A 25,921-nucleotide genomic window follows, 5' to 3' on the forward strand; every position below is an offset into this window, starting at 1 on the left:
GGGAGAGCCCTCGCAACAGGACCTACGGTAGCTGAATAAAATAGGCACATGCCCGATGATGACCTCCGAACATCTGGGCCAAGACAGCGCATGCACAGCCGTCTGTCTCCGGTCCCCTCCCACCAGAGTTGCAGTCTTTACCTTCCTCCCTCTGGGCATTATCAGTGAAAGAAGTGATAAGGAACATAATCAGTTCCTAGTAAAAGTGCGCACATCCCACGGAAAAGGAATCAAGTAACTGTTACAGATATTACCATGTGCCTCCTCCACTACGCCCTTGTCCATCAATTCAGATATTATTGTTAAAAGGGCTACTTCTCCTCCCGTGGGTAGTCGATACTGCCGGAGGCGGGGGAGAATTGCACCTGGCTGAATGCGTACCACATGAGCGGGTATGCTGAGACACCCCACACCAGTGTCTGATAATGCCCAGAGGGAGGAAGGTAAAGACTGCAACTCTGGTGGGAGGGGACCGGACAGATACATATAGGAGGCTGCGGTGAGGGAAATTGTTAGGGATACACCTTGGGGACTACATGAGCTTTCAGTAAATCCATGGCTAATAGGTTTTCACTGCAACCTGTAGAAAGGACCAAGGGAGCATCAACATGTGCGGGGCCAATATCGAGAGGGAGGGGTTCAGAGACAGGTCTGGTCACGGGTGTTCCTGCAAAACCCACGGATAAATTTATTTTGCCAGAAAGGGGTGCATACAGGACTGACAGACGTGCATTAGAAGACCTGGTGGCCCCAGTATCCAAAAGAAAATTCTGACTGTTTCCCACAACTGAAATTTGAACATATGGGCCCCTTTGATCCACTGGAGTTTGCACTCTAGTAATACCCCTTTCCTGGCTGTCCTATGCTTGATAGAACCCTGTCTCATCATCTTTATCATAATCATCATTGTAATAAGTGTGTGTTGCTACGTATTCATCAAACCTATTGACCGGGCATTGCTGGACAGGAGCGTCATCCCTGGGCCTACGTTCTTTGTCCTGTGGATGGGGAGGGCCATGGTCCCTAGTCGGCCTGCCCTCCCTAAGAGCGCGAGGTCGAGTCTTCCCTGTTCGAATGTTTTCAGCTGATAGGGGACACTCATCTATCCAATGGCCGTACCCTTTACAATAAGCACACTGATCTGTTTGGAGGGCTCCCGTACATTGAGGGCCAGCGGGGGTAGACTGGCGAGCCCTCGGAGGGGGTTGGGGCTGTGGTCTGAAATTACCGCTGGCATCGGGACCTCGGGGAGGATAAGTCTGCTGCAGAAGTACCTTAGTCTTAAGATACCTAGCCTTCTTACTTTCCTTTTCTCTATCTTCATTCTCCCTATTCTTGTGATACTGTGCCATAGCCAAGATACCAGTCCTAGTCTTGGCAGACCATGTACTCTCAACTTTCTTGAGCCTGGCAGAAATCTCAGGAAGCAAGTTGCTGAAAATGTATCGACAAATACTGGGCCAGAGCCTGGGATCCGGGGGTCCAAGCCACTATGTCCCTTGTATTCTGTTTCAAAATGGATAAAGAAGTCAGCCACACTTTCATCTTTTTGCTGCCTACAGGCATTTATCTTATCCCAGTTGACAACAGTTTCTGGCAACATTGTTTTCATAAGCGTCAATATTTTACCTGGTAAGGCCAAAATGGCGTCATCTGGCTTTGTCCCTCCCACTCGTGCATTTTCCATGGCCTCTAAAACGGAATCTTATCCCATACATCAGTGGGGACGACTGTGCCGAAGAGCAAGTCCATAGCATCTAGAATAAGAATGCCTGTAGAACATATCTGACCCAGCTCTTGATATAAGGCGGCTGCGTTCTTTTGGGGATCAGGCAGCTGGCCCTTTAATTGCATAACCTCTGATCTCTTCCAGGGAACGTGGACCCATACTCTACACCAATGCGCATCAACTGCCTGACCATTATTTTGCGCTGCAGTGACCGCGTGAAAATAGACTGGAGCCGCCTCTCTCATGGGCATAGCTGTTTCGGGAAGGGGTCAGGGAATGTTGTGGCATCACGATACGCAATTAGAGTGGAGATGGCATTATACATTTCCTCGCCCTTCACATGTCCTTGCATTATCTGCAACCGTAGTTCAATCAGACCTGCCGGTATTTGCAAGAACAAGGCCTCATACCTTTTCATCACCAAGGTGCACATGTACTCAGCCATGGTAGTTTGTTGCATAGTCGTCGACTGAGGAAAGGTGGACCATATCTCTTTAAACCCGTAAATATTCCCATCATTAATCCAGAATTGACATTGCTTCCTCTGTGCGTCTGTTTCTTCAAGACCAGCAAAACATATGGCAGATTGCAGGGAATCTCTCCTTGGTGTCATAAAGAGTGTCTGTAAGTTGCGTCCCACGGAAGTAAAACATGATTCAGGTGTGATAGGAGTAAGGGATGAAAGGTCAGGTGTACAGGGTTTGGAAGGGTGGGTGTTGGAGCCGTCTGAAAAGTGGAACTCGATGGGGGCCTAGAGACAGAGGAGTGGGGGATAGGATAGGGGGTGGGGGTGTTACCGGGGAAAGCTGAGCGGGCAAGGCCGTAGGAGTAGGCAAGGCTGGCGGGGCAGGGGGGTGAGGATGAGGCTTTGGGGCAGTCTGCAGGGCAGGATACATAGGGGCATAATGGGGCGGACCATCCAAAATAGTATTGAGCAAGGAATCCCCCTCCACGTTCATTTGGTTTCGTCTCTTCTTATCTCTAGCGGGGTAACAGCCCTGAGTCTGTGCTCCCTATCGGCTATTTCAACTGATCTTTCTGCCCTTTTCTGTAGGTGTCCCTAGCATGGTCAGCCATAGACATACGTTCCTGTTTTCTCTCCTGAGCCTTCTGCTTTTTAGCTCTCTGCTCTATCTCTTTCCTCCAAAATCGGACAGATTCGAACATAGAAGGGCGGGTTTTTCTTTTTAGCAATTGTTCTTCTAAGTTGGCGAGAACTTGGGAATCAAAGGCGCCATAAAGTGGCCACTGCAATTCTGAGTTACTTTGCTTCGTATATTTTACCCAGAAGGAGGCAAACAATATGGCAGAAGGACCATGTTTAACATACATCGCATGGCCAGGGGTCCCTTCTGGAGGAAGCGAACAAGCTGCCTCCATCTGGGAGTCCTGCGTACACATACAACAACATATTTTCTTAAACTTACTACTGACCGGCATGTTTGTAAACAGATAAAAGACAACAATGGGTCTGGGAACTCACCTCGCTGCCTTGGCTTTTTCAAAAGTCAATAACAGCAGGACCATACAGACTTGGTGGGTGATCAGCCCACCCTTACCTGACAGGGGTAGTTCTCTTCTGCAGTTGCAGGGCCGTGTCCTGTTCTAGGAATCACAGTTAGGGGACCCCAGCGAGGACGTGGTCACGTGGCCCAGACCCGGCGGGGAGGAACAGTGGGTGAGTCGTTTGGCTACCGAAATGCAAGAATCCCTTGGGTAGGGTACCTCCGTTGGAGTCTCTCCGTACACCGCCTCACATCTACCGGGCCTGACCTTCGTGCTCGTGGGGTTCCTATTCGGGCACCATTTGTAGAACCATAAGTACCCACCTACGGGGTCTCGGTGGCGGGGGGACTGCCCAAGTCTACCATATCCTACCGTATCCAGGTTTATTTAGTATAGCCCGGGCAATGGAACAGAGTCCCAAGCTCATCAGCGACAAGACAGAGGAGGCTGTTTGGCGAGCGCTCACTGCGTTATGCTCGTGTGCTGACTATTTTTAAAACTCCCGCTTTTTCTTTGATGCAATTTTATTTTAGTAGCGTTTTCACCTGGCTTTTAATTCCCCCTGTGCGCATACTTGCAATTTAAATTGTGTCCCTCACTGCTACTCTGGCGGCCCGGTCCCTCGCGCTTTCGAATTTCGGAGCGCCATTTTGGGTAGGTGCAGGAAACGCTAGACACTCCCGCGCTCTAGCAGTCAGGAGGACTGGCTAGAGCTCCTCGTAAATCGAGGGCGATGACGCGCAGCGTGTGCGCGCAGCGTGTTTGCCGCAGCCACGCCGGAGTCACGCCAGAGTCCAGCCCGTCTGCGCCCGTCCGCGCTGAGGCCGGGCTGGACGGCTGGACCTCTGGCCAAAATAAGGTAGGCGCCCCTGTCTTGAAATATTCGTTACAGGATGTATTGCGGCTTAAGCCCTCTCCTGCCCCATGCTTTCACCGGTACAGACCTGAGGAATTCTCTACACGTCCCGGCTGTGCTTGCTTTCAGAGAGATGCGGATGAGCCTAAGCTCTCTCTCCCTCCTGCTCCTCCGGAGCCTCGCCCTTTTTCAACACCCAAAAGTCCTAGCGAAACTTGTCTTCTCCTCAATGCTCGCTCGCTTATTAAAAATAATATCGTTTTTAAGGAGCTTGTTCTAGATAAAACACCATCCTGGGTTTTTATCACGGAGACCTGGGCCAAAGATTCTTCAGGCCCTGATCTGGTCGAAGCGGTCCCTGAGGGTTATTGCCTAACCCGATATGACAGATTAGGCCGTGTTGGCGGTGGCCTGGCTATTTTGTATCAGGATAAATTCCACTGCCATACTACACCCCTTTCTGATCCCAAGGATATATTTCAGGTCTTATACTTTTCCCTATCTGACTCTGCTAACCCTGCATTCAACGGAATCTTGGTCTATCGCCCCCCTGGCCCAAGAGCAGGATTTGGGCTGAAACTGATGCAGGTTCTGGAACCCTACTTTGGGCAAAAGGCTCCATATACAGAGCGAAGAGGAATGGGGACAACGGGCATCCTTGTCTGGTGCCTCGCTCAATATTAAACCTCCAAGAGCTACAGCCGTTCACCCGCACCACCGCCGATGGGAACCTGTAGCAATTAAACACCCAAGAGCGAAATTTCCCGCCGAAGCCCATCTTCTCCAGCACTCGAGCTAAATAAGGCCAGTGCACCCGGTCGAACGCTTTTTCAGCGTCAACCGACAATAGCATCCTTTCTCCGGGAACCCGAGCTGCCTTTTCCAAGATATGTACCACTCTCTTGGTGTTATCCACCGTCTGCCTCCCGGGCACAAAGCCGGCCTGATCCGGTTCCACCAGACCCGGCAGATAGAGCGCCAAGCGCGCCGCCAAAATTCCCGTGTACAGTTTGAGGTCACCGTTTCAAAGGGAGATCGGACGGTACGAGCTGCACTGGGCCCTGTCCTTCCCGGGTTTGGGTATGACCGACACCGTGGCTTGCAAAAGATCCGGCAGGATCGCCCCCGGTTCGGCCAAGGAGTTAAATAGTCTCGTCAGTATAGGCGCCAGCGTGGCACTAAACGTCCTGTAAAAGAGCGCCGTATAGCCATCCGGGCCAGGGGCCTTACCGTGTTTAAGCTTAGAGATGGCGGTGATAACCTCCTCCATCCGGATCTCTCGTTCCAGAAACTCCGTTTGGGACGGTGCCAGGGACGGGAGGGTAACCGAGTCTAGATAATCCTCTGTCTCCCGCGCCAGCAGGTCCTCCCCTGTGTACAAGTCGGCATAAAAACGGCGGAAGGTCTCGGCTATCTGTGCGTCCTCCGAGACCATCCCGCCACCTCCAACCGCGATCTCCTTCACCCGGTGGCGTTCGTGGGCCACCCTGCTCTCCAGGAGGCGGCCACACCTGTCCCCCCCTGTATAATAAGCATGCTTCAGCCGCAGCGCCGCATATTCTGCCCTATCCATATCTAAAGAGGATAGGAGTTTCCTCGCTGCCTTCAGCTGCTTCCAGATCCTGGGGGCTCCCGTGCGACGATACACCTCCGATACACCACCTCAAGTTCCTTGACGTTTTGCGTGAGCTCGTCCCGCTTATGTCTCTGATCCCTGTTCTCTGCCGAGGAGATCGCAATGAATTCCCCTCTGACCACCGCCTTGAGTGCCGCCCATTGTGTGGCTACCGAGGTATCAGTGTTGTCATTGTGTGTTTGGAAGTCCCTGATTGCCTCCGCAACGCGCTGCACAACTGTTTTCTTATGTAAGAGAGCGTCCCTAAGGCGCCAGACCCTGCGAGAGCCCCGATCAGCTAGCAAAGATAATGATCCCGAGACCGGCGCATGATCCGATAAGGAAATGACCCCCTTCTCCGATGTCGTAGCCAAAGCACGGACTGGACCAGTAACCAGTAGGTGGTCCAGCCTAGCGTATGTCTTATGCGCGTGAGAGTAGAAAGAGTAGTCCCGGTCTGCAGGGTGCAAGTAGCGCCAAAGATCGTGAAAATCCAGATCTATTAAGTGGGACTTTGTCAGCTGTGACAATTCCCCCGACTGTGGGGACCGCCGGGCCGACCTGTCTGTAGCCGAATCAAACACCATGTTTAGGTCACCGCCCAAAATAATGTGTCTATCTGGAGATGCCGCTATGTCTACTAGTGCTGAGCGCATGAAGCTATCCTGTTGTTCATTCGGACAGTATATCGTCCGATGGTAAATGTCAGGGTCCCTAGTTTAAACCTGTGCGCTAAGAGTCTCCCCTTCTGCTCTGCGAATTTGTGTAATACCTCCCCCCTGAATGAAGCAGACACTAATATCGCTACCCCCGCCGTTTTGGTGGTGTTCGATGAGAAAAACTGCGTGGGGAATTTGCGTGATCGTAATCTATGGCAATCCCGTGCGAGCAAGTGAGTCTCCTGGAGGAGACAAATGTCAGCCTGTGTGTTCTATAGCAAGGACAGGACTGCCCGCCTCTTAACAGGGTTGTTAAGCCCTTTGACATTCAGGGTCACAACCTTAAGGGACGCCATAATACTTCAGAACAAAGTGATGTACGCAACAAGTCCAAAATAGGGAAGATCGATGTGTGAGCCTACGCAGCGACATGACCCTCACTGGGTCCACGTGAGAACAAGCAGAGCACTGAACGGACTGCACCCACCCCACCCCGTACCCAACTCCCAACCCCCCAGTCCCCAACTCCCCAACTCTCCCCCCTCCCGTACCCCTCCCGGTCCCCCAACATCCCCCAACTCCCTCCCCTTCCAGGTCCCCCAGCACCTTCTGAAGAATTGTCCCAGCCATGTCCTTTCGGACAAGTCCGCGGTTAAGTATCGAAGTGGACGTCCAGCCACACCCTTCCACCCTCCGCTCCCTCCCCGCCCCACAGGATCCCCTGCCTGCGAAATCTGCAATGCTGTGTCGTTCTCCCCCCGGAGCAATCTCACGCTGTCAGCGCGACACCATCACTCATCGTAGCGTCTCCCGCAGCAGCTTGGATGGCGCTCGCCATTTCGGCCCTGATGATGGGCGAGCTTGGACGTTGAGGCGCCGCCAGTGTTCTGCGCCTCGAGACCCTGCACCATCCGTCGTCCGAGGTGCGTCTTCTGTGAGGCGTAGTGGACTCCTCCTCCTCCGCGGTGATCCCCAATACCTCACATGTGTCCTGCAGGGACCTCAGCTGATGCACCTCACCGTTCCACTTAAAAATAAGGCGGAAAGGATGACCCCATGAGTAAGGCATTTCGTGTTGCTTTAGGAAGTCTGTCGCGATCTTAAACGCCTTACATTTTTGTAGGGTGGTCGCGGCCAAGTCCTGGTTTCAAGGCCACCGGGTGCCCTCGGAAGGCCAGTGAGGGTGTTTTCCGGGCCTCCGCCATGATTATTTCTTTCAGTGGGAAATCAGGAAGGAAGGCCAAGAGATCCGGGGGTGGGGCATTAGCACGTCTCGGGGGCCCCACTCTATGAGCCCTATCAATTCTTATTGGAAAATCCACCACCTCGCCCAATATGTCTCTGAAGAGTTCCCGCAGGAATCCTGCTACATCTGATCCCTCCTCCGCCGATGGAATTCCCCGGACCCTTATGTTATTCCGCCGGGAGCGGTTTTCCAAATCCTCATTATGGGCCTGGAGGTCTAACTGCTGGTCCCTCAAGCGCAACACTTCTTGCTGTAGCTGCGCAATATCCTCGTCCTGCCGTTGTGTAGTGCCTTCTGTCGCGGCCACTCTCTCTCCTAGGCCATCCACCTCCCTCCGTATCTCACGAACTTCCCCGGCCACTTCCTGCTTAAGCGCTTGAAAGTTATCGCGCAACGTGCCAAAGAGTGACTCCAAAAAGGACCTGGTGACCGGCGGCTCACAGCCCCCTGCCGATTGTGAGCCACTCGCCGCGTTCGGTGATGGCTGATTCCTGTCCCTATCGCTAATCAACACGACGGGAGCAGCACGGAGGAGCAGGGAGGCCGAATTTCGAATCAAAGATATTATCTTTCCCTATCATGAAAGAAACCAGATGAACGGTCTACATCAATTTGATCATACCCATATGTCCAACTGATATGAGAGTTGGTCGCTAACAAATATCCTAGAAGCCCCTCCTATCATCATCGGTGGCTCCTCCGTGCACCTAGAAAACACTTTGCTTTATCCATAAGCCAGAAAAACTGTGACGAATATCAAAGAAATCCACAGCAAGTGTGAAAGCAATTGAAAAGCTCTCTTAAACTAAACACAGATACGGAGTCAAATGTCCTTTTTGTCCTGATGAAGGTGTCAAGATTGAATAGCACCGAAACGCCACGTCGACTTTTTCACTTTGACTGTATATTATAATTATTGCATCACCATTTTGGGTGATTTGTATTTGTTTTTATTATGTTTTAGATTGTAACCCAGTTGGGAGGATCAAAATAAAATGTTGCCATTGAATTTTACTATTTTTGCGTACCTGCCAGTCACTTGCACTTTAGTTGCCTGCTCTTATCCAGTCAGAAATTGTTTTTTATAATTGTTTTTTATAACTTTCCGCACTACCCACAAAACCTTCCCCAGTCCAAGTTTCTCTCAGCGATCCGAGTCTGCTACATCCTTTACAGGGATCTTAAATCTTTTGTGATTCCTGTCCCCCCTGTTCTGGGACCTACCAAGCAGTTCCGGGAGTGTGCGCTCGTTCCTCTTCCCACCTTTCTGATTCGCCATTCCTTCCGCCGGGCAGCACCGCTGCTCACCGCCAGCCAGTCCTCCGTTCTGTGACCACACGCAGCTCCACTGGACGGGGTGTTTGGGATTCACTTGCTCTCTGTCCGGGTATGCCACCCCGGAAGGCCCACGCCAGCGTCCGCTCTTTAGGCCGTGCTATTGACCACCGTCGTCCCCCCGCTCCACTGGCTGTCCACCCAGGGCCGCAAAGGCTACGATCTTCAGAGGCACTCCCTACGCGATAGCTCGGTGATAACTCCCCTCTTTGTCCGCCCTGGAGTAGCACTGCTGCCGGGCCGCCAAGACCATGGGGGCACCCTCCTTGAATCGGATACCACCTACAGTCCACTGGGTCGTAGCGGGCAAGCGTCAGGCCCGGAGCCCGACCACCGGCCTCGTGGCACAGGCCTCACACTGCTAGGGTCGCCACCTCCCCTTATCTCCTCACTTGTGGGACTCCGCCGTGTTCCTCGGGCGGCCAGTCAGTTCCAGCGTTCCTCCCAGGGGTGCAATGTCCGTCTGCAGTCCGCCGGCCCCCTCCGCTCCCTCCAGGGCGGCCCGCGGTTCCGCGTACTTCCACCAACTGTGTCACCGCCCTTGGTACCGGGGTAGTTACCGGCCTCCACTCTGGTCTCGCTCGGGGCTCGTCGTGGGCCGCTCCGCGGAGGCACCCCCAACGCTGCGCTCCGGCCGCGTTAACTCCCGGGCCCCTCTCCGACACCTCCTGCGCGGGCCGAGTCTTCAGGGGCTCTGCCCTTCCGGCCCACAAGCCTCCGGAGATCCAGGCCGCAGCCGCGGCCCGAGTCGCAGAAGGGCCGACCCCAGGGGGAGGGGCGTCCCGGCAGGCCGCCGGCGCTGTCCTGGGTCACCCCATACCTTCGCGCCACCCAAGCGTACCGCAGCTGTCCCTCACAGCGCTACCGCAGGTTCCTTCAGGCGCCGGGCAGAGACCCGCTCCTCTCTCCGATACAGGCGCCGCCCACCTCTGCTCCGGCTCCGACGCCGTTCAGCGGCGATCCGCGCCGCACTCCAAACTTCGCCTCCCGGGCCTCCGCAAGACTGATCTCCGGTCCCGCAGCAGCCTGGCCGGTCTTCACGCCTTCCCCGTCCGGTATGGTGCCGGGCGGGGGGGGAGAACAGGCGATTCCAACAGCTCTGGGTTAGGGCCGGGTCGGGAGCTCCGGGAGAAAGCGTCTCCTCACCCCGCCATCTTGGCCACGCCCCCTAATTCCCCATTTTCACATGGAAACTCATATTAGCAGGTTTATACGGTTTCTGATGAATGGCTCAGCGTGGGGTAGCGGTATTTCCCGGGATCAGCAGGCACCTCCCTCATTACCAGAGCAGTTGTAGTTTTTCATTTACCTTGAAATTGGTATTGTGTTAGATCCACTCCTGGACTGTGGCCCCCGCGGCTCCTCTGTGTGACCTTCACTCGCCATCAGCGATGTTGACTCTCTTGATGAATGTAGAGTCTCCCACACAACTGCTTCAGGGGTTCAGATTCCATCACATACATTGTAGTGAAGGACGCGCCATTTAAAGGGGGGCTGCACGTGGACTGGTGGGCGTCAGGACAACTGTGGAAGGTAGACACTGTTGTTGTTTATCTTAAGTATTTTGGATCCTTGTTTGATGAACCTGTGATGTTTTTCTTTTTTTGCTGATAGACCTTTTCAGGAAATAAATGTAGTTGTAATTGAGCCTCCATTTCCTATAATAGTCTTCTTTCCTGGGAATCATGTCCTTGATGCTCCTGTCCTGTTTATTTCAATCCAAAGTCTGTCATTTCAGGACAACAAAGAATCCCCGATGGTATCACAGTGTCACTGTTTAATGTCTTATTCTCTTTGATAACACCAAACAAGAACCAACCGTAGCGGCGACTACAGATACATCTGAAGTGTTTCATGCTCATTGTGACTGTGCAGTTACATTAAACCGTAACACTCTTAACTCACATTTTATTCCTAAGTAGATTTTTCATATGTTGTCTCTATTTTTAAACAGATCACAAGAGGAAGTACAAGCAATATATTAAAGATGAATTCAGAGAAATGAAAGATAATGACAGTAGATTCGGTGAAACTGTGACTTTAGAAGGAAGGTATACAAAGCTCCTCATTTTAAAGAACTACCGTGAAAGGAAAGATAAAGAACATGAAATAATGTCTTGTGGAGAGAGACATCTAGAGCTTATGGAAGAAAGAGCTGCAGATTCATACTCTAACATCAAAGATTTATTTTCCCCTGAGAAGGACGGACACGTCCCCAGGACTGTGGTGCTCCAGGGAGTGGCTGGGATCGGAAAGACAATGACGGCCCGAAAGATCATGTTCGACTGGGCATCGGGCAAACTCTTCCGGGGCAGATTTGAGTATGTGTTTTACATCAACTGCAGAGAATATAACCAGCTGAGTGCACAGAGGCCGATCGCTGACCTCATCTTACCCAGCATTGAAGGGGGGCCGCGCCTGTCAATGGGTGAGATCGAAGCCAACCCCGAAAGGATGCTCTTCATCATCGACGGCTTCGATGAACTTAAAATCCCTGAAGGTTTGCTGTCTGATGATCCTGATAAAAAATCTCAAATGGGTAAAACAATCTTCAGTTTATTAAGGAATAGGTATATAAAGGATTCATATAAAATAATCACCACCAGGCCAACTGCTTATGACGCCCTGGGAAAGTGCGTGAAGGGTGGACGCCTCGCAGAGATACTTGGGTTTTCTGAAGCTGGTAGGGAAGAATATTTTACAAAGTTCTTTGGAAATGAAATACAAGCTTCACACGCTATCAGAATTGTAAAAGAAAATGAAATCCTCTACACCATGTGTTTTGTGCCCATCGTGTGCTGGATTGTCTGCACTGTCATCAAGGAGCAGATGGAAGATAAGGAGGATTCTTTGCGTGATTTGAGAACAATTACTTCTGTCTACTTGCTTTTTCTTTTCAATTTATTGAAGCAGCAGAGTTTAGACCCTGTGCAGCAAAACATTACCAGTAACTTGAAGAGTCTGTGTGCCTTGGCTGAGGAAGGCGTCTATCAGCAGAAAATCCTATTTGAAGAACATGACATAGTTAAACATGGTGTAGACATCCCGGCCCTACAATCCCTCTTCCTGAACAATAATATTTTTAAACAATGTACTGATACGGTCAGCCTCTACAGCTTCATCCACTTGAGCTTCCAGGAGTTTTTTGCGGCGCTCTTTTACATCCTAGAAGGAAATGATACAACTGCAGAGAACACAGAGAGTCCGCAGAGAGCCGTGAACCACTTACTAAAGGAATACACAGAGCTGGGAAACAATCACTTGATGCTGACCGTGCGCTTCCTGTTCGGCCTTCTCAATACAGAGAGACTGGAGAAGATAAACAGGAAACTCCAGTGGAAGGTTTCACCCGAAATCAAACCTGTGCTACAGGCCTGGATAACAGAAAAACTAAAACAAGAAGGAGACAAGATCACTAGTCACATGGTGGACTTATTCCAATATTTGTACGAGACTCAAGATGAAGAGTTTTTGACAACAGAACCTGTATGTGTGAAACACATAAGTATAACAGAAAGTACGATGGAGCGAGAGATGACTTCCATGGATTTCAGAGCACTCGTTTTCTGTTTACAGCATTCAGGAATCGAGAGATTTGATCTACATGAGATTACAATGAGTCCTGAGGGTGTCAGAGTGCTGAAGCCGCTTTTAATCAAATGTCCCAGTCTTCGGTAAGTTTCTCAATTTCGTATATTTCAAAACATCTGTGTCTTAGAGTAAAAATTCTAAAAAACTGGTAGTATGGGACTTCCTGTCAGGGATGCACAGTATAAAACACAGAAAATTACATTTGAACTTTGGCAGAGCGTTGAGTTTGTGGGCTGTGCTTGGCTTTATCTGGTATTTTACACCACTGAGCCTTGCTAGGCATTTTGTTTCATGGTACTTCTGCGGCTGCTAGTAATTTTGTCATCACCCGTGTGCTTCTGTGCGTAAAGGGCACAGCTAACCATCATATTTCACAAAGTGCCAGATGTAGGTACTCTAATACCGGTCGGTAACGGCCGAAGTTACCGAATTTCGCCCGTTACCTACCAGTATTAGGCATTTGGGATGTAGGTGGCACAATTCATATTCGTAATTTACCGAATCGGTATTTAAGAATTCTGAAAATTACTGCATTCTTAAATATCGATTCGGTAAATTACCGAATCTGAAATGTAGGAAGCACTCAAGTGAGTACTTTTCACCTGTAAGGATTCGTTATTTACCACCAACTACAAGTTGGTGGGTATTGGACTTGGCCCTTTTCCCTGAAATTTTTCGCTTTTAGCTCCCCTAATTCAGGATGTCCCCCCATCGTAACGAAGTTGTGTAGGCCCTGTGAAGTTTTGATGCCCTGTGTAATATTAAAATCAATTCTAAGGTGCAGGTGCTCTCTTCCCCCAACATGGCTGCCACTGACCCCTGCTACTGCAGCGTGTTCTTTATAGTAGCACTCTACTTGCCAGGAGCTGGTTGGAACCCCTAAACATTGTTGCCATACCAGCCTGCCTTGCCTGCCCATAGTTAGACTAGGGAAGCTCCTGGAACCTTCTAGAATAGGGGCGGAGTCTGTTTTTGCCGCCTTAGAGGGTGGTCACCTGACCTGGGCTTATATAAAGAAAAGGAGGAAAAGGTTTCAGTCAGTTGGGGCATCACTGACCTGGGGGACCCTACGTAGGAGATTTAGGCGGTAGGGCCTAGTCAGGAACCTATATCACTGGGGGTGACAGGGTTTAGGCGCTGCCCACCAAGTTGTGTGAGGAACACTGAACTAGCCCACTGATCTGGCCCGGCGGGAGGGGAACCCAGGGACCACCTGCAGCGACCTGCTGAGGAATCCTGTCAGCAGCCGTCAACTCAACCCCCCCTTCAAGAAACCAAGAAACTGCTATCTACAAAGGGCGCAGGAACCATCAAGTGCCAAGAAGAAACCAAACTGCCACAGGACTACTAGGGTTCAACCAGGTACTGGGCTGTGCCATCTCTGCGCCGCCTTGCCTCTACCTGTGTCCCCAGCGCTGTCCTGCCTCATCCCCCTGGCTAAACTGACTGAGATGCTAAGCGCTCATCCTTCCTAGCGCAAGGCTCCTGAACTGCCTAGCCATCTGGACTGCTTGTCCTGCTCAACTGAAGTGTGCCCCCTCCAGCGCTCCCCTCTGTGCCCTGGAGAAGCGCTGGATCCCTGCATCCTGCTGCTGGCTGAAGCGCTACTGCCCATTTGAGCGCTGTGACCCCGAGGCGCTATAAGTACCCAGCACCATCCTGCCCGCCATCGTGCTGATTTGCCCCCCTACCTGAAAAGCGCGGGGCCCTTAAAACCGGCTGCAGCCTGAGCACTGAGGGCACTGACGTACCTGTCCACGAAGCGATGCGACGCCCGGCTAGTGCTGTACCTTGGGGCGCTGTGGTCCCCGAAGACCCCTGCTGGGGCGCTGACTGGGCATTCACCGCCCGGGCCCGGCTCGACTGGAGGGCCTTCCCGCAATCGCCTGCCTTGTCCCGGTGGCCCCCGATGTGAGGAGAGGGCCGCCGTAGTTTTGTAGGGGGCCGCGATAGGCCCTGAAGCCCTCGCCACCACCACCACGTGACGGGGGCGCCGGCTGCGTCATCGGCCCGCCCCCACCAACAACGCACACACATTGGCTCCCGCGGCTACATTAGGTGAGGCCGCAAACCGATAGGCGGCCGCTGCCGCGCTTTCCCCAAAGCTGTGCCCTGATTGGCTCTGGGCCTGCCCGGAGCTCGGGAAGGCCAATTCTATTGATGAGGGGGCCCTGGAGAGGGAACACGGGCCCCGTTTGATCCTCAGCCCGAGGAAAGTCCCTCAACACTGCGGGGCCTCCGCTGCTGTACTGAAGGCCCCTGTTAACTCCTGCTGTCGCCGGACCCTACCGGAGGACTCCGAGGAGAGAAGGAGCCCTCCCACTCATCAGGAACCTCCGCAAGGGCTCTCCGAAGAGCCGAAGCTCAAGGTAAACCCGGGGAGGAGGGTGGAAGGCCCGAAGGAGGCCCCGAGTTCGCCCTCCCCTGGGGGAAGACTTTTGTTGGGCCTCGTTGGCCCCTAGTTGTGCCCGCAGGGCTGCTGGAATTGAAGAGGAGCCCTGTACTGACTGTTGAGCCCAAAAGTAACCCTTGACTAGGGGAAAGGCGAACGCTAATGTGATACTTCTTCTGGGGGATCGCCTAGGCCCCAGTCCTAACGATTACCCTGAGGCCCCTAACCATGATTGAGACCTGTTAAATGAAATGTTCCTTTTTGCCTGTTACAGGGTTTATCACGGCCTAATGAAAGGCTCCTTCTAGCCTTATGCATGTTTTACTCTGATCTAATGAAATGCTGGCTTTTCCTGATGAGATGTTAGTTCGCTGGCCTAAGGAGATGTTGCCTGGGAATTAATGAACCCTTTACCCCGCCCTGTTGAATGGTTCATCACTGCACAATGAAATGTCTATAATTGCCTGATTTCCAGAAAGTTGTACTTCTGCCTAATGCCAGGTTGAAGAGGGCCCCAGAACTGGGCCAGACCGTGACTAAAGCCCTCTGGTGACCGTTGGGCCATGAAAGTTAGCCCCCTGTTGGGGTACCGGTGTCTCCAATCTGCCCTAGGCAGGACCCCAAGGAATGCTAAAACGTGCTGTCGATTTGCTGGTCCTGAGGCACACGGTTATATATAGGCTTACTCTGGTTACTGAAATGTTGAATCCTGCTTCATGGTAGAAATGCCTGCTCATTCTGGTTAAAGGAAATGTTCATTCTTGCCTAAGGAAATCACCACCTTGGCTTGATGCCTTGCTTGTTAGTGCCTAATGAAATATTTAATGCTGAGCAATGGAATGGTTATGATTTCCTGCCAAAATGGTTATTCCCAATGAAATGTTCTTTCTTGATTAAGGAGATGTTTACCCTGGCATGAGGAAGTGTTTATTTCTGCACAGAGTGATTACTGAAGGGTTTGCTTCAGATTACAGAGTTGTTTTACCCCAGCCTCATGAAATGTTTTGCTCCTGTTTAATAACATGCTGATTCCTGACACCATGAAATGTTTATTGCTAAGTAATGAAATTCTAACCCCTAATGAAATGGTTATTGCAAGACGCTACATTGATTATTGAACTGCTCCCTTTACTCCCCTCTGATGAAATGCTTTGATGAAATAGAGATTCTCTGATTTTTGATTACCCTGAACCTTGATCATAGATAAAGCCTATTGATTTAAATCAAACTCACTGGAGTGGTGTCATTCATTGCATGCGTTTTATTGTCTCAGTGGATGCCTGTGCTGTGTGGTCACTTACCACCTAAGCTTTCGGGTGCCTACCTGCTCGAGCCAAGCTACCCCCTGGGGAACTGGTGACCCCAGTTCCTACAGTGATAAATAACAAAAACCGTTAAAAAAGCAATTATGTGCTTTTTTAACAGTGCTTTGCGGCAGACATACATGCCCTTAGGGCATGCATGTGTGCCACATGTGCACCCATGCACTATTCAGGGATGCAACAGGGTGTCAATGTGACACCCTGCCACCCTTGTAGGTCTTTACCGAATCGGTATTACCCATTCATTCCTATGGGCCCGAATTTTACAGATTCGGTAAAAATTACCGAATTATTACCTACGTACCATTTACCCATTCTAAAATACCGAATCAGTAAAATTCGGTATTTTAGAAACGGTAAATGGTATTTACCTACATCTGGCACAAAGTGTTTTGTTACCAGTATAAAGTAATTCCATAAAGAAATTTGCTGTGTCCAGATTTAGTGCTAGTGGGTGGCATTCCCTTGTGGGATTCCTGCTATCATGAGACAATCCACATGGAATCGGGAATTACAGTGCGGACTGGAGTTACAAGTGGCATTCCCTCGTGGGATTCCTGCTGTCATCATGAGTCAATCCCCAGGGAATAGGGATTTACAGTGTGGACTAGAATTACATGTAGCATTCCCTCATGGGATTCCTGCTATCATGAGTGAATCCCCATAGAATATGGAATTACAGTACGGACTGGAATTACATGTGGCTTTCCCTCATGGGATTCCTGCTGTCATGAGTCAATCCCTATGGAATAGGGAATTACAGTGTGGACTGGAATTAACCAGTTCTGTCTGAAATAATGCGCACATTTACTATTTTCTCTAAGCATGCGTTAAATGTGAGTGGTAGGGGGCCCGCAGCAGGGGTGGGGAGGACAGTTGAATGGATTGTGGAAGGAAATGAAAGTCAAGTTATAGTAGGATTTTGTGAACAGCCGAAAAGTAGTACATTTATTCAAAAGTGTAAATTACTCAAAAGTGTGAGTTACTTTTGTGTTTCAGGACCTTGCTTTTTTATTCTATACATCAGTAGAGCCTTGTTAGGCGGCCGGACGTTTGTCTACTTCACATCATCTGTTTAGAATGTCTAACCCAGCTTCCCACGTGACACTATCCATAGGAAGCTGAATCTCTATATATAGTGCACTAAAGCAAAGTACACTATGTAGAGTCCAGGCAACCCTTATTGATTTACAGGTGCAAAAAGGGTAACATTCAATTCTCTCTTTTGTGGTCATGTGGGAGAGGAGTTCAGACTTATCAGAGGGTGGTGCTAAGCAGTTGTTGTACTCAGAGGCAATGAATGAGACACACACTCATGAATAAATCTGAGACCAAATAAAAAAATAAGTTGTATATTTATATAAAATTTGATACCAAGAGCTACGTAAACTAATAATTAATTTTGAGATATTGAATTTCACAAGTAAATTAAATGTTCTCTTAAATGCATCTTTACGTGTAATGCTTTCCTATGGGAGAAAAAGACATATACAGGTATTTGCAGGATGTTTCCGGGGGTCCCCTTCAGGTCCAAAGTACTATCAGCAGTTAGTGTTCCTGCCCTGGTAAGTCGGGGTGCAGAGAGGCTGGTAAGGTTGGTAGCCTTTTGCGATACACCGAAGGAGAGGGGGCCACCTAAAGACAGGCTGTAGGGTCAAGTCCGGGAGCTCCCGATAAGAGCCTCGGTTCACAAGGGTCCTAGAAGCACGGCAGCACAGTTGGTCCTTGAGAACCTGGGCCGGGTCGCAACAACCTCTGTATTTTAGGCGTCCCGGAGAAACTTGAGGGGGGCGATACCCAAGCCTTTGTGGTTAAACTGCTAGAAGAGTCCCTTCCAGCCTTCAAATATTGGAACTTGAATGTAGAGATTCAACGAGCCCACCGGATGCCATTTAATATCCCTACGAAACCGGGGATATATCCCAGAGCTATTTTGGTTTATTTTGGGAATGTTTTGGTACGACAGATTGTTGCCGATAAAGCTAGGCCTGACCACAAAGTACAGTATAATGACTTTTCATATTTTTCAAGACCAGACTTTTGCCACGTTACTGTGGAAAGACGCTGGCGGCTTCGATCTTTGATCAAACCGTTTCAAGATAAAGGCGCACAGGCGTATCTCAATAACCCCGCAAAGTTAAAAATTGTACATGGCGGCCTTACCAAATTTTTTCAATCAGAAATCAAAGCAAATGCTTATCTAGATCAGATTTCTTAAAATTTGCAGAATAGTAAAGAAATAGAAACCTTACTTATTCTCTGTAATATGCAGTAAGTGTATGAAAGGAGCCGCTTGTCCGTTATAATATCTGTTATAATGTAACTAATGGCTTAATACATCCTTAGATGATGTTACAAATGTATTAATATTTGCATTATTACTGTTGTCTACCACTTCTAGCTTATCATTTATATTATCCAAACTATTCGCTCCTATCCTTCTTTCCACTTTTTCTTTTCGTAATTCTATGAGTCAACTACCTTATAAAGCGGAAGCTTAGATACTATGCTGTGACTACATCACCCAGACTCTGTGTGAGTCTGATTGCCCTATTAATGGGGGGGGGGGGTTCAAGGGAAGGGTGGGGGGGTTGCTAAGGGGGGACACGGGAGGGTCACCTAGGGGGGTGAAAATACAAAACGAAAAAAAAGAACCAGGTTTTTCATCTAAAGAAACACTTAAAGGGGTACCCAATAAAACACTAACAGAATTAGATAATTGTTGTATAATAAAGTTTTATATGTTTGAGGCGATGCTACAACCATTTCCTATAAATAATGGGTAGATTAAGCATCCAAACTTGGAATGTTGGAGGGCTATTAACAGGGGATAAGCGAAGGCGCTTGTCTGAGCTGCTTAAATTAAACCCAGTAGATGTGCTTTGTCTTCAAGAAACCCATGTGCAGTGGACTAAAAAATCGTGGTTAAATATGAATGGCTACAATCTAGTGGCTGTCTCCACACAATCCTCGAATACAAGGGGGGCTGCAATACTAGCAAAAAACAATCTTGGATCAGGGATACGACACCTTTCAGACCCTCATGGCAGATGGGCTATTACTAAACTTGCTTGCGGTATAACCATTTGCACTGTATATGGCTCAAACCAAGATGACCCCTCAATCTTTGAAGAATTAGAGATCGAATTAGCCACCTGGCAAGGCCCGTTAGTTCTATGTGGGGATTTTAATATTTCATTAATACCACCATTATCTAATATTTCCTCCAAAACAAAATATCGAGGACGTGAACCCAGAGTATACAAAGCTGTTAGGAGGCTTATAGGTAATCTTGGCTTAACTGATATGTGGCTACACAACAATTCATACGATCAAGGATTTACCTACTTCTCTCACCCGCATCAAAAACAGGTTTGAATCGACTACATGTTTGTTACTGGAGACCTTATTCCACAATCGAATATAAAAAAATTCCAAGAATAATCTCAGACCATAATGCATTAATCCTTGCAGTTACAATGTGGAGTGGAGAAGTGTGGCTCACTGGTTAGAGGAGGCAGACCCGGACGCTGAGATCAGACCCGGGACCAGGGTTCAATTCCCGACGCGGCAGGGTCTTGAGCCCAAAATGTCCACGGACTCGGTAATTCTCGCTTCGGTGCCTACTCGAATCACAGGTTCACACTCTGCAACTCTGGGCAATAGCTTGCTTAATCTCCACTACGGCCCCCCGCGGCGGGATGCCTGGCTTTCACCTTGGGGATACCCAGTAAGGGGCTATCTCACAGGGAAAAACCAGGACGGGTTCCCAATGCAAAGCGCTTTGAGACCTGGCGGTGATATTGCGCTATATAAAAACCCATCCATCCATACAATTACTCCTCTATTTACTCAACAACGATCTTGGTCATTTGATAGGAAATTACTTTCCAATACTGAATTTATATCACACATTAAAAAATGGACAGAAGAGTTTTTTAATATAAATCGGTTCAGTACATCTAGAAACGTAGTTTGGGATTCATATAAATCTGCCTTAAGAGGAGAGATCTCCAGTTTCCAACATGCCGCATGAACCAAAACAAGAAACTATCATGAAACAAAGCTGTCTGAACTGGCTAAAGCCGAACTAGAGCACACCTCCTTGATTGAACAGGGCAAAGAAGCAAATAATCAATGGCTTCAGGTTGCGGTCTTAAAAGCTGAACTTAATACTGATCTTAGTCAGAAAGCCGCTCAAACCTATAGAGCCTATAGAAAGAAAGCTTACGAAAGTGGGGAAAAAATAGGTAAACAATTGGCATTACGAACCCGTCCCAAAAAAAATTCTAATAATATTACCACTATTGTAGACGGCGGACGGACTTATGTCCAGCCGACAGATATTATTCTACAATTCCAACAATATTACCAAAACTTATACTCTGAAGAAGTGACCAATTCGGAAGAAGATATTGATACCTTCCTGGCTGGCTTTCTTAATAATTCGGCAGCTACCAGTTTATTAGACGATGTGGCTAGAGAAGAACTTGAAGCCGAGATCACATTGGCTGAAGTTGAGGCAGCTTTATCACTCGTATCTTCTGGTAAAGCAGCAGGCCCAGATACATTGCCAATCGAAATATACAAAACCATTAGTTTCCAACTAAGCCCCCTACTATTTGATCTATTTTTGGGTGTTCAGTACAATGGCATTCCCCCATTTTCTTGGGATGAGGCTAGTATTATAGTATTTCCCAAGAAGGGAAAATCACCCGAGCAGTTGACTTCGTATCGCCCAATTTCTTTGATAAATTCGGACTCCAAATTATATGCCAAGGTGTTGGCTCTCAGACTCAGCGGGATCATTGGGCAGCTGGTCTCTCCGTAGCAGCATGGCTTCGTTCCGGGAAAAGGGACCACTGACCATACTCGTCGGGCTATTGCCCTTTTTGATGCCATGTCTGTCACGGGGGGCCAGATGTCTATGATCCTGCTTGACGCTGAGAAAGGCTTTGATCGTGTTTCATGGAACTTTTTATGGGTTGCCATAGCACGTCTTAATTTCGGCCCTAAATTTCTTAAATCTATAAAATCCATGTATCGTCAACCTAAAGCAAGAATATCATTGTCAGGTTTGGAATCTGGTTATATTAATATTGAAAGAGGTACAAGACAAGGATGTCCCTGTTCACCCCTACTCTTCGCCCTCTATATTAATCCCCTTATCCTAAAATTGTTAGAAAATAATATTATCAAGCCAATTCTATGTAATCAATACGAAACTAAAGTTTTGGCATACGCTGATGACATCGCGGTATTAACATCCTACTTATCTATTCCTTTCAATAGAGGTGGGCTTACGGCACCGAATATTATCCTGTATCATTGGGCAGCCTTTTTAAAACATCTAAAACCAATGATTTTAGAATCATCGTCTGTCTTTGGAACAACTAATACCACAATCCCTACAATTTATGAACTTGTACTTGGCCGAGTAGCCAGTGGCCTCTTATTAAGAAAGACTGAAAATTCCTATTACAAACAATTTAAGGGTGAAATCATTAAAAGCGCCTGGATACTTTGGAATCAGGTACTCAAACATATGCAGATAGGCAAAATTAACCGGTACACACCTCTATTCCAATCCACTATTACCTCTGGTCTTGATTTTGATCATACGGCTAAGAAATGGCAAAGATTGGGTATAAGAACAGTTAAAGATGTTTGGGTAAATGGCTCACACACTACATTTCAAGATCTAAAAATAAAATGTGGCCTTCCGGAAGGGGACTTTCTCAAATTTGCACAGCTCCATGCAAAATTAAAAGCAACAAGCATTTACAATGCAATGGTCTCGGCAGCATTAAAGGTAGAGCTATTGGCATTGCTCATGATTTTTTTTTTTAATAATAAATAAATGGCATTGTCATTTACATTGCCAATAGCTTCATCGCTTGCATATGCGAGACCTATTGCATTAGCACCCACACACAGAGTAAGTAGTAGAGTGAGAAGTTGATAGTGAGGAGGAGAGAGTTATTAGTAAAGAGTATTAGAGAGCGCATCAGAGCTGTGTGATTAATAACAGCTGTGAGCCCGTGCCTGAGGTGCATCATCAGAGCTGTGTGAGTAATAACAGCTGTGAGCCCGTGCCTGAGGTGCATGATCAGAGCTGTGTGAGTAATAACAGCTGTGAGCCCGTGCCTGAGGTGCATCATCAGAGCTGTGTGAATAATAACTGCGGCAGCTCCGTGCCCGAGGTGCATCATCAGAGCTGTGTGAATAATAACTGCGGCAGCTCCGTGCCCGAGGTGCATCATCAGAGCTGTGTGAATAATAACAGCTGTGAGCACCTGCCTGAGGTGCATCATCAGAGCTGTGGGAATAATAACTGCGTCAGCCCGTGCCTGAGGTGCATCATCAGAGCTGTGGGAATAATAACAGCTGTGAGCCCGTGCGTGAGGTGCATCATCAGAGCTGTGTAAATAATAACAGCTGTGAGCCCGTGCGTGAGGTGCATCATCAGAGCTGTGTGAATAATAACAGCTGTGAGCCCGTGCGTGAGGTGCATCATCAGAGCTGTGTGAATAATAACTGCGGCAGCTCCGTGCCCGAGGTGCGTCATCAGAGCTGTGTGATTAAAAACAGCTGTGAGCCCGTGCCTGAGGTGCATCATCAGAGCTGTGTGATTAATAACAGCTGTGAGCCCGTGCCTGAGGTGCATCATCAGAGCTGTGTGAATAATAACAGCTGTGAGCCCGTGCCTGAGGTGCATCATCAGAGCTGTGTGAATAATAACTGCGGCAGCTCCGTGCCCGAGGTGCATCATCAGAGCTGTGTGAGTAATAACAGCTGTGAGCCCGTGCCTGAGGTGCATCATCAGAGCTGTATGAGTAATAACAGCTGTGAGCCCGTGCCTGAGGTGCATCATCAGAGCTGTGTGAGTAATAACAGCTGTGAGTCCGTGCCTGAGGTGCATCATCAGAGCTGTGTGAATAATAACAGCTGTGAGCCCGTGCCTGAGGTGCATCATCAGAGCTGTGTGAATAATAACAGCTGTGAGCCCGTGCCTGAGGTGCATCATCAGAGCTGTGTGAATAATAACTGTGGCAGCTCCGTGCCCGAGGTGCATCATCAGAGCTGTGTGAATAATAACAGCTGTGAGCACCTGCCTGAGGTGCATCATCAGAGCTGTGGGAATAATAACTGCGTCAGCCCGTGCCTGAGGTGCATCATCGGAGCTGTGTGAATAATAACAGCTGTGAGCCCGTGCGTGAGGTGCTTCATCAGAGCTGTGTGAATAATAACAGCTGTGAGCCCGTGCGTGAGGTGCATCATCAGAGCTGTGTGAATAATAACAGCTGTGAGCCCGTGCGTGAGGTGCATCATCAGAGCTGTGTGAATAATAACAGCTGTGAGCCCGTGCGTGAGGTGCATCATCAGAGCTGTGTGAATAATAACTGCGTCAGCCCCGTGCGTGAGGTGTATCATCAAAGCTGTGTGAATAATAACTGCGTCAGCCCGTGCGTGAGGTGCATCATCAGAGCTGTGTGAATAATAACAGCTGTGAGCACCTGCCTGAGGTGCATCATCAGAGCTGTTTGAATAACTGTGTCAGCCCATGCCTGAGGTGCATCATCAGAGCTGTGTGAAGAATAACTGTGTCAGCCCGTGCCTGAGGTGCATCATCAGAGCTGTTTGAATAACTGTGTCAGCCCGTGCCTGAGGTGCATCATCAGAGCTGTGTGAATAATAACAGCTGTGAGCACCTGCCTGAGGTGCATCATCAGAGCTGTGTGAATAATAACAGCTGTGAGCACCTGCCTGAGGTGCATCATCAGAGCTGTGGGAATAATAACTGCGTCAGCCCATGCCTGAGGTGCATCATCAGAGCTGTGTGAATAATAACAGCTGTGAGCCCGTGCCTGAGGTGCATCATCAGAGCTGTGTGAATAATAACAGCTGTGAGCACCTGCCTGAGGTGTATCTTCAGAGCTGTGGGAATAATAACTGCGTCAGCCCGTGCCTGAGGTGCATCATCAGAGCTGTGTGAATAATAACAGCTGTGAGCACCTGCCTGAGGTGCATCATCAGAGCTGTGTGAATAATAACAGCTGTGAGCACCTGCCTGAGGTGTATCTTCAGAGCTGTGGGAATAATAACTGCGTCAGCCCGTGCCTGAGGTGCATCATCAGAGCTGTGTGAATAACTGTGTCAGCCCGTGCCTGAGGTGCATCATCAGAGCTGTGTGAAGAATAACTGTGTCAGCCCCGTGCCTGAGGTGATGACCTCGAAGACTAATCGTTTTTTGAGTATTTGACTCACCAACAATTTCACGCAAATAGGGCTTTTCCCGATCACCTATTGTTTTTACCCCACCCCACCTCACGTCATCCACACGTTTTACGTGCTAAATTGTGAGCCCGTGCCTGAGGCGCGCGCGCAGGTCAAGGCACGCACACAAGCCCAGATGAGAAACACTTCGTACCACTTTTATTAAAACCATACGAAGTTTTCCCAAATACTTCACCAAGTGAAAAAAGCTTAATGGAAGAACGAAAATCAGAGAAAAAAATGCATCAAACACTCTGGCCCAAAAACATTATGTCTTGGGCGGTCTTTTAATTTAGACCTGGTAAATTTCAAACATGGGCTTTTGCACAATATACCGAGATTACGAGCAATAGGGTTGTGAATGCCGTTAGAATGAGCAGTTCCTAAGCACGTGGTAGCGTGCCCAACTGGCGATGATGTTATAGGTTTCGCTGGTTATCCAGACTGACAGATGTTGGTGGAGTTGCCAGCAAACACTATCCCTCATAATAGAGAGAAATTATATGAATTGGGTGTTCCCTTGGCATATTCTCTTTTCTCCATTCAAGAAGTCGGTTGGACTATGCCGTACAGCCGGCTCCTAAATCCCTATTCACCATTCAATGTCCAGCATCCAGGACTCTATTAAAAAAGGCTTCTTTAAACATCAACTAGTTTTTTTTATACTGTAATTATTTTCTCATAAAAACGATTTCATTACATTACACTGCAGTCCATCAGTTACCCCCCGACACAAATGTGACAGTGTTAACAATGCTAGGTTGCTTTATTATGTGAGACGCGGTATAAAAAGAAATACAGACACATCCTTCCGCCTATCGATAGACGATAAAATGAAGCCCAGTGTCACTCCTGGAGGGAGCCAAGCTGCATATACAACAGGCCCAAGCAGATGTTCGATACCTGATACTGGTACAAAACTATGGATAAAGGTGGCCATCACTTACAAGAAACATTTTAATGCAAACAAGACCCTTGACAGCCCAGTTTAATACAGAATCCTTCTCAGTGAAAACTGTTCAGCAATAAACTAAAAGCTTCTTGCAACTTTCAAGCAAAATGGTTTTGTGAGGGGGAGGGAAGAAACACGACAATGTTGTGGCTCAAAGGGATTATGGCTGGTATTTTGCCTGGGTTATGATGGGTTGTTGGACCCACCCAATCGTGCACTGTTCACGTAGTGCTCCGCACCTTAATCACTCATGAATACTTTCTCTGTAATGATTTCGATATTCTTTTATTTAAATTGGTTATTTCAATTGTTGTATTGTATGTGTTAGTGAAACTGCTCATATGTTATTTACATTCTTCATAACACAAGCATATTATGCGTTTCCATAATCACATTAACAATGATACATTTTACAATTTCAATGTTTTCAATACTTTGGCA

At 48.6% G+C, this 25,921-nt stretch overlaps 1 protein-coding gene across 1 annotated transcript in view; it reads left to right on the forward strand.

Annotated features, from left to right (window-relative positions):
- LOC144774146 (NACHT, LRR and PYD domains-containing protein 12-like) overlaps positions 1 to 25,921 on the forward strand; it is a 669,012-nt gene that overhangs the window by 362,741 nt on the left and 280,350 nt on the right. Inside the window, exon 5 of the mRNA XM_078659165.1 lies at positions 10,901 to 12,620. Coding sequence (XP_078515291.1) covers positions 10,901 to 12,620 — 1,720 coding nt within the window. The remainder of the gene's footprint in view (positions 1 to 10,900; positions 12,621 to 25,921) is intronic.

This window comes from Lissotriton helveticus, chromosome 8 (assembly GCF_964261635.1).
Source record: "Lissotriton helveticus chromosome 8, aLisHel1.1, whole genome shotgun sequence".
NCBI lineage: Eukaryota > Metazoa > Chordata > Amphibia > Caudata > Salamandridae > Lissotriton > Lissotriton helveticus.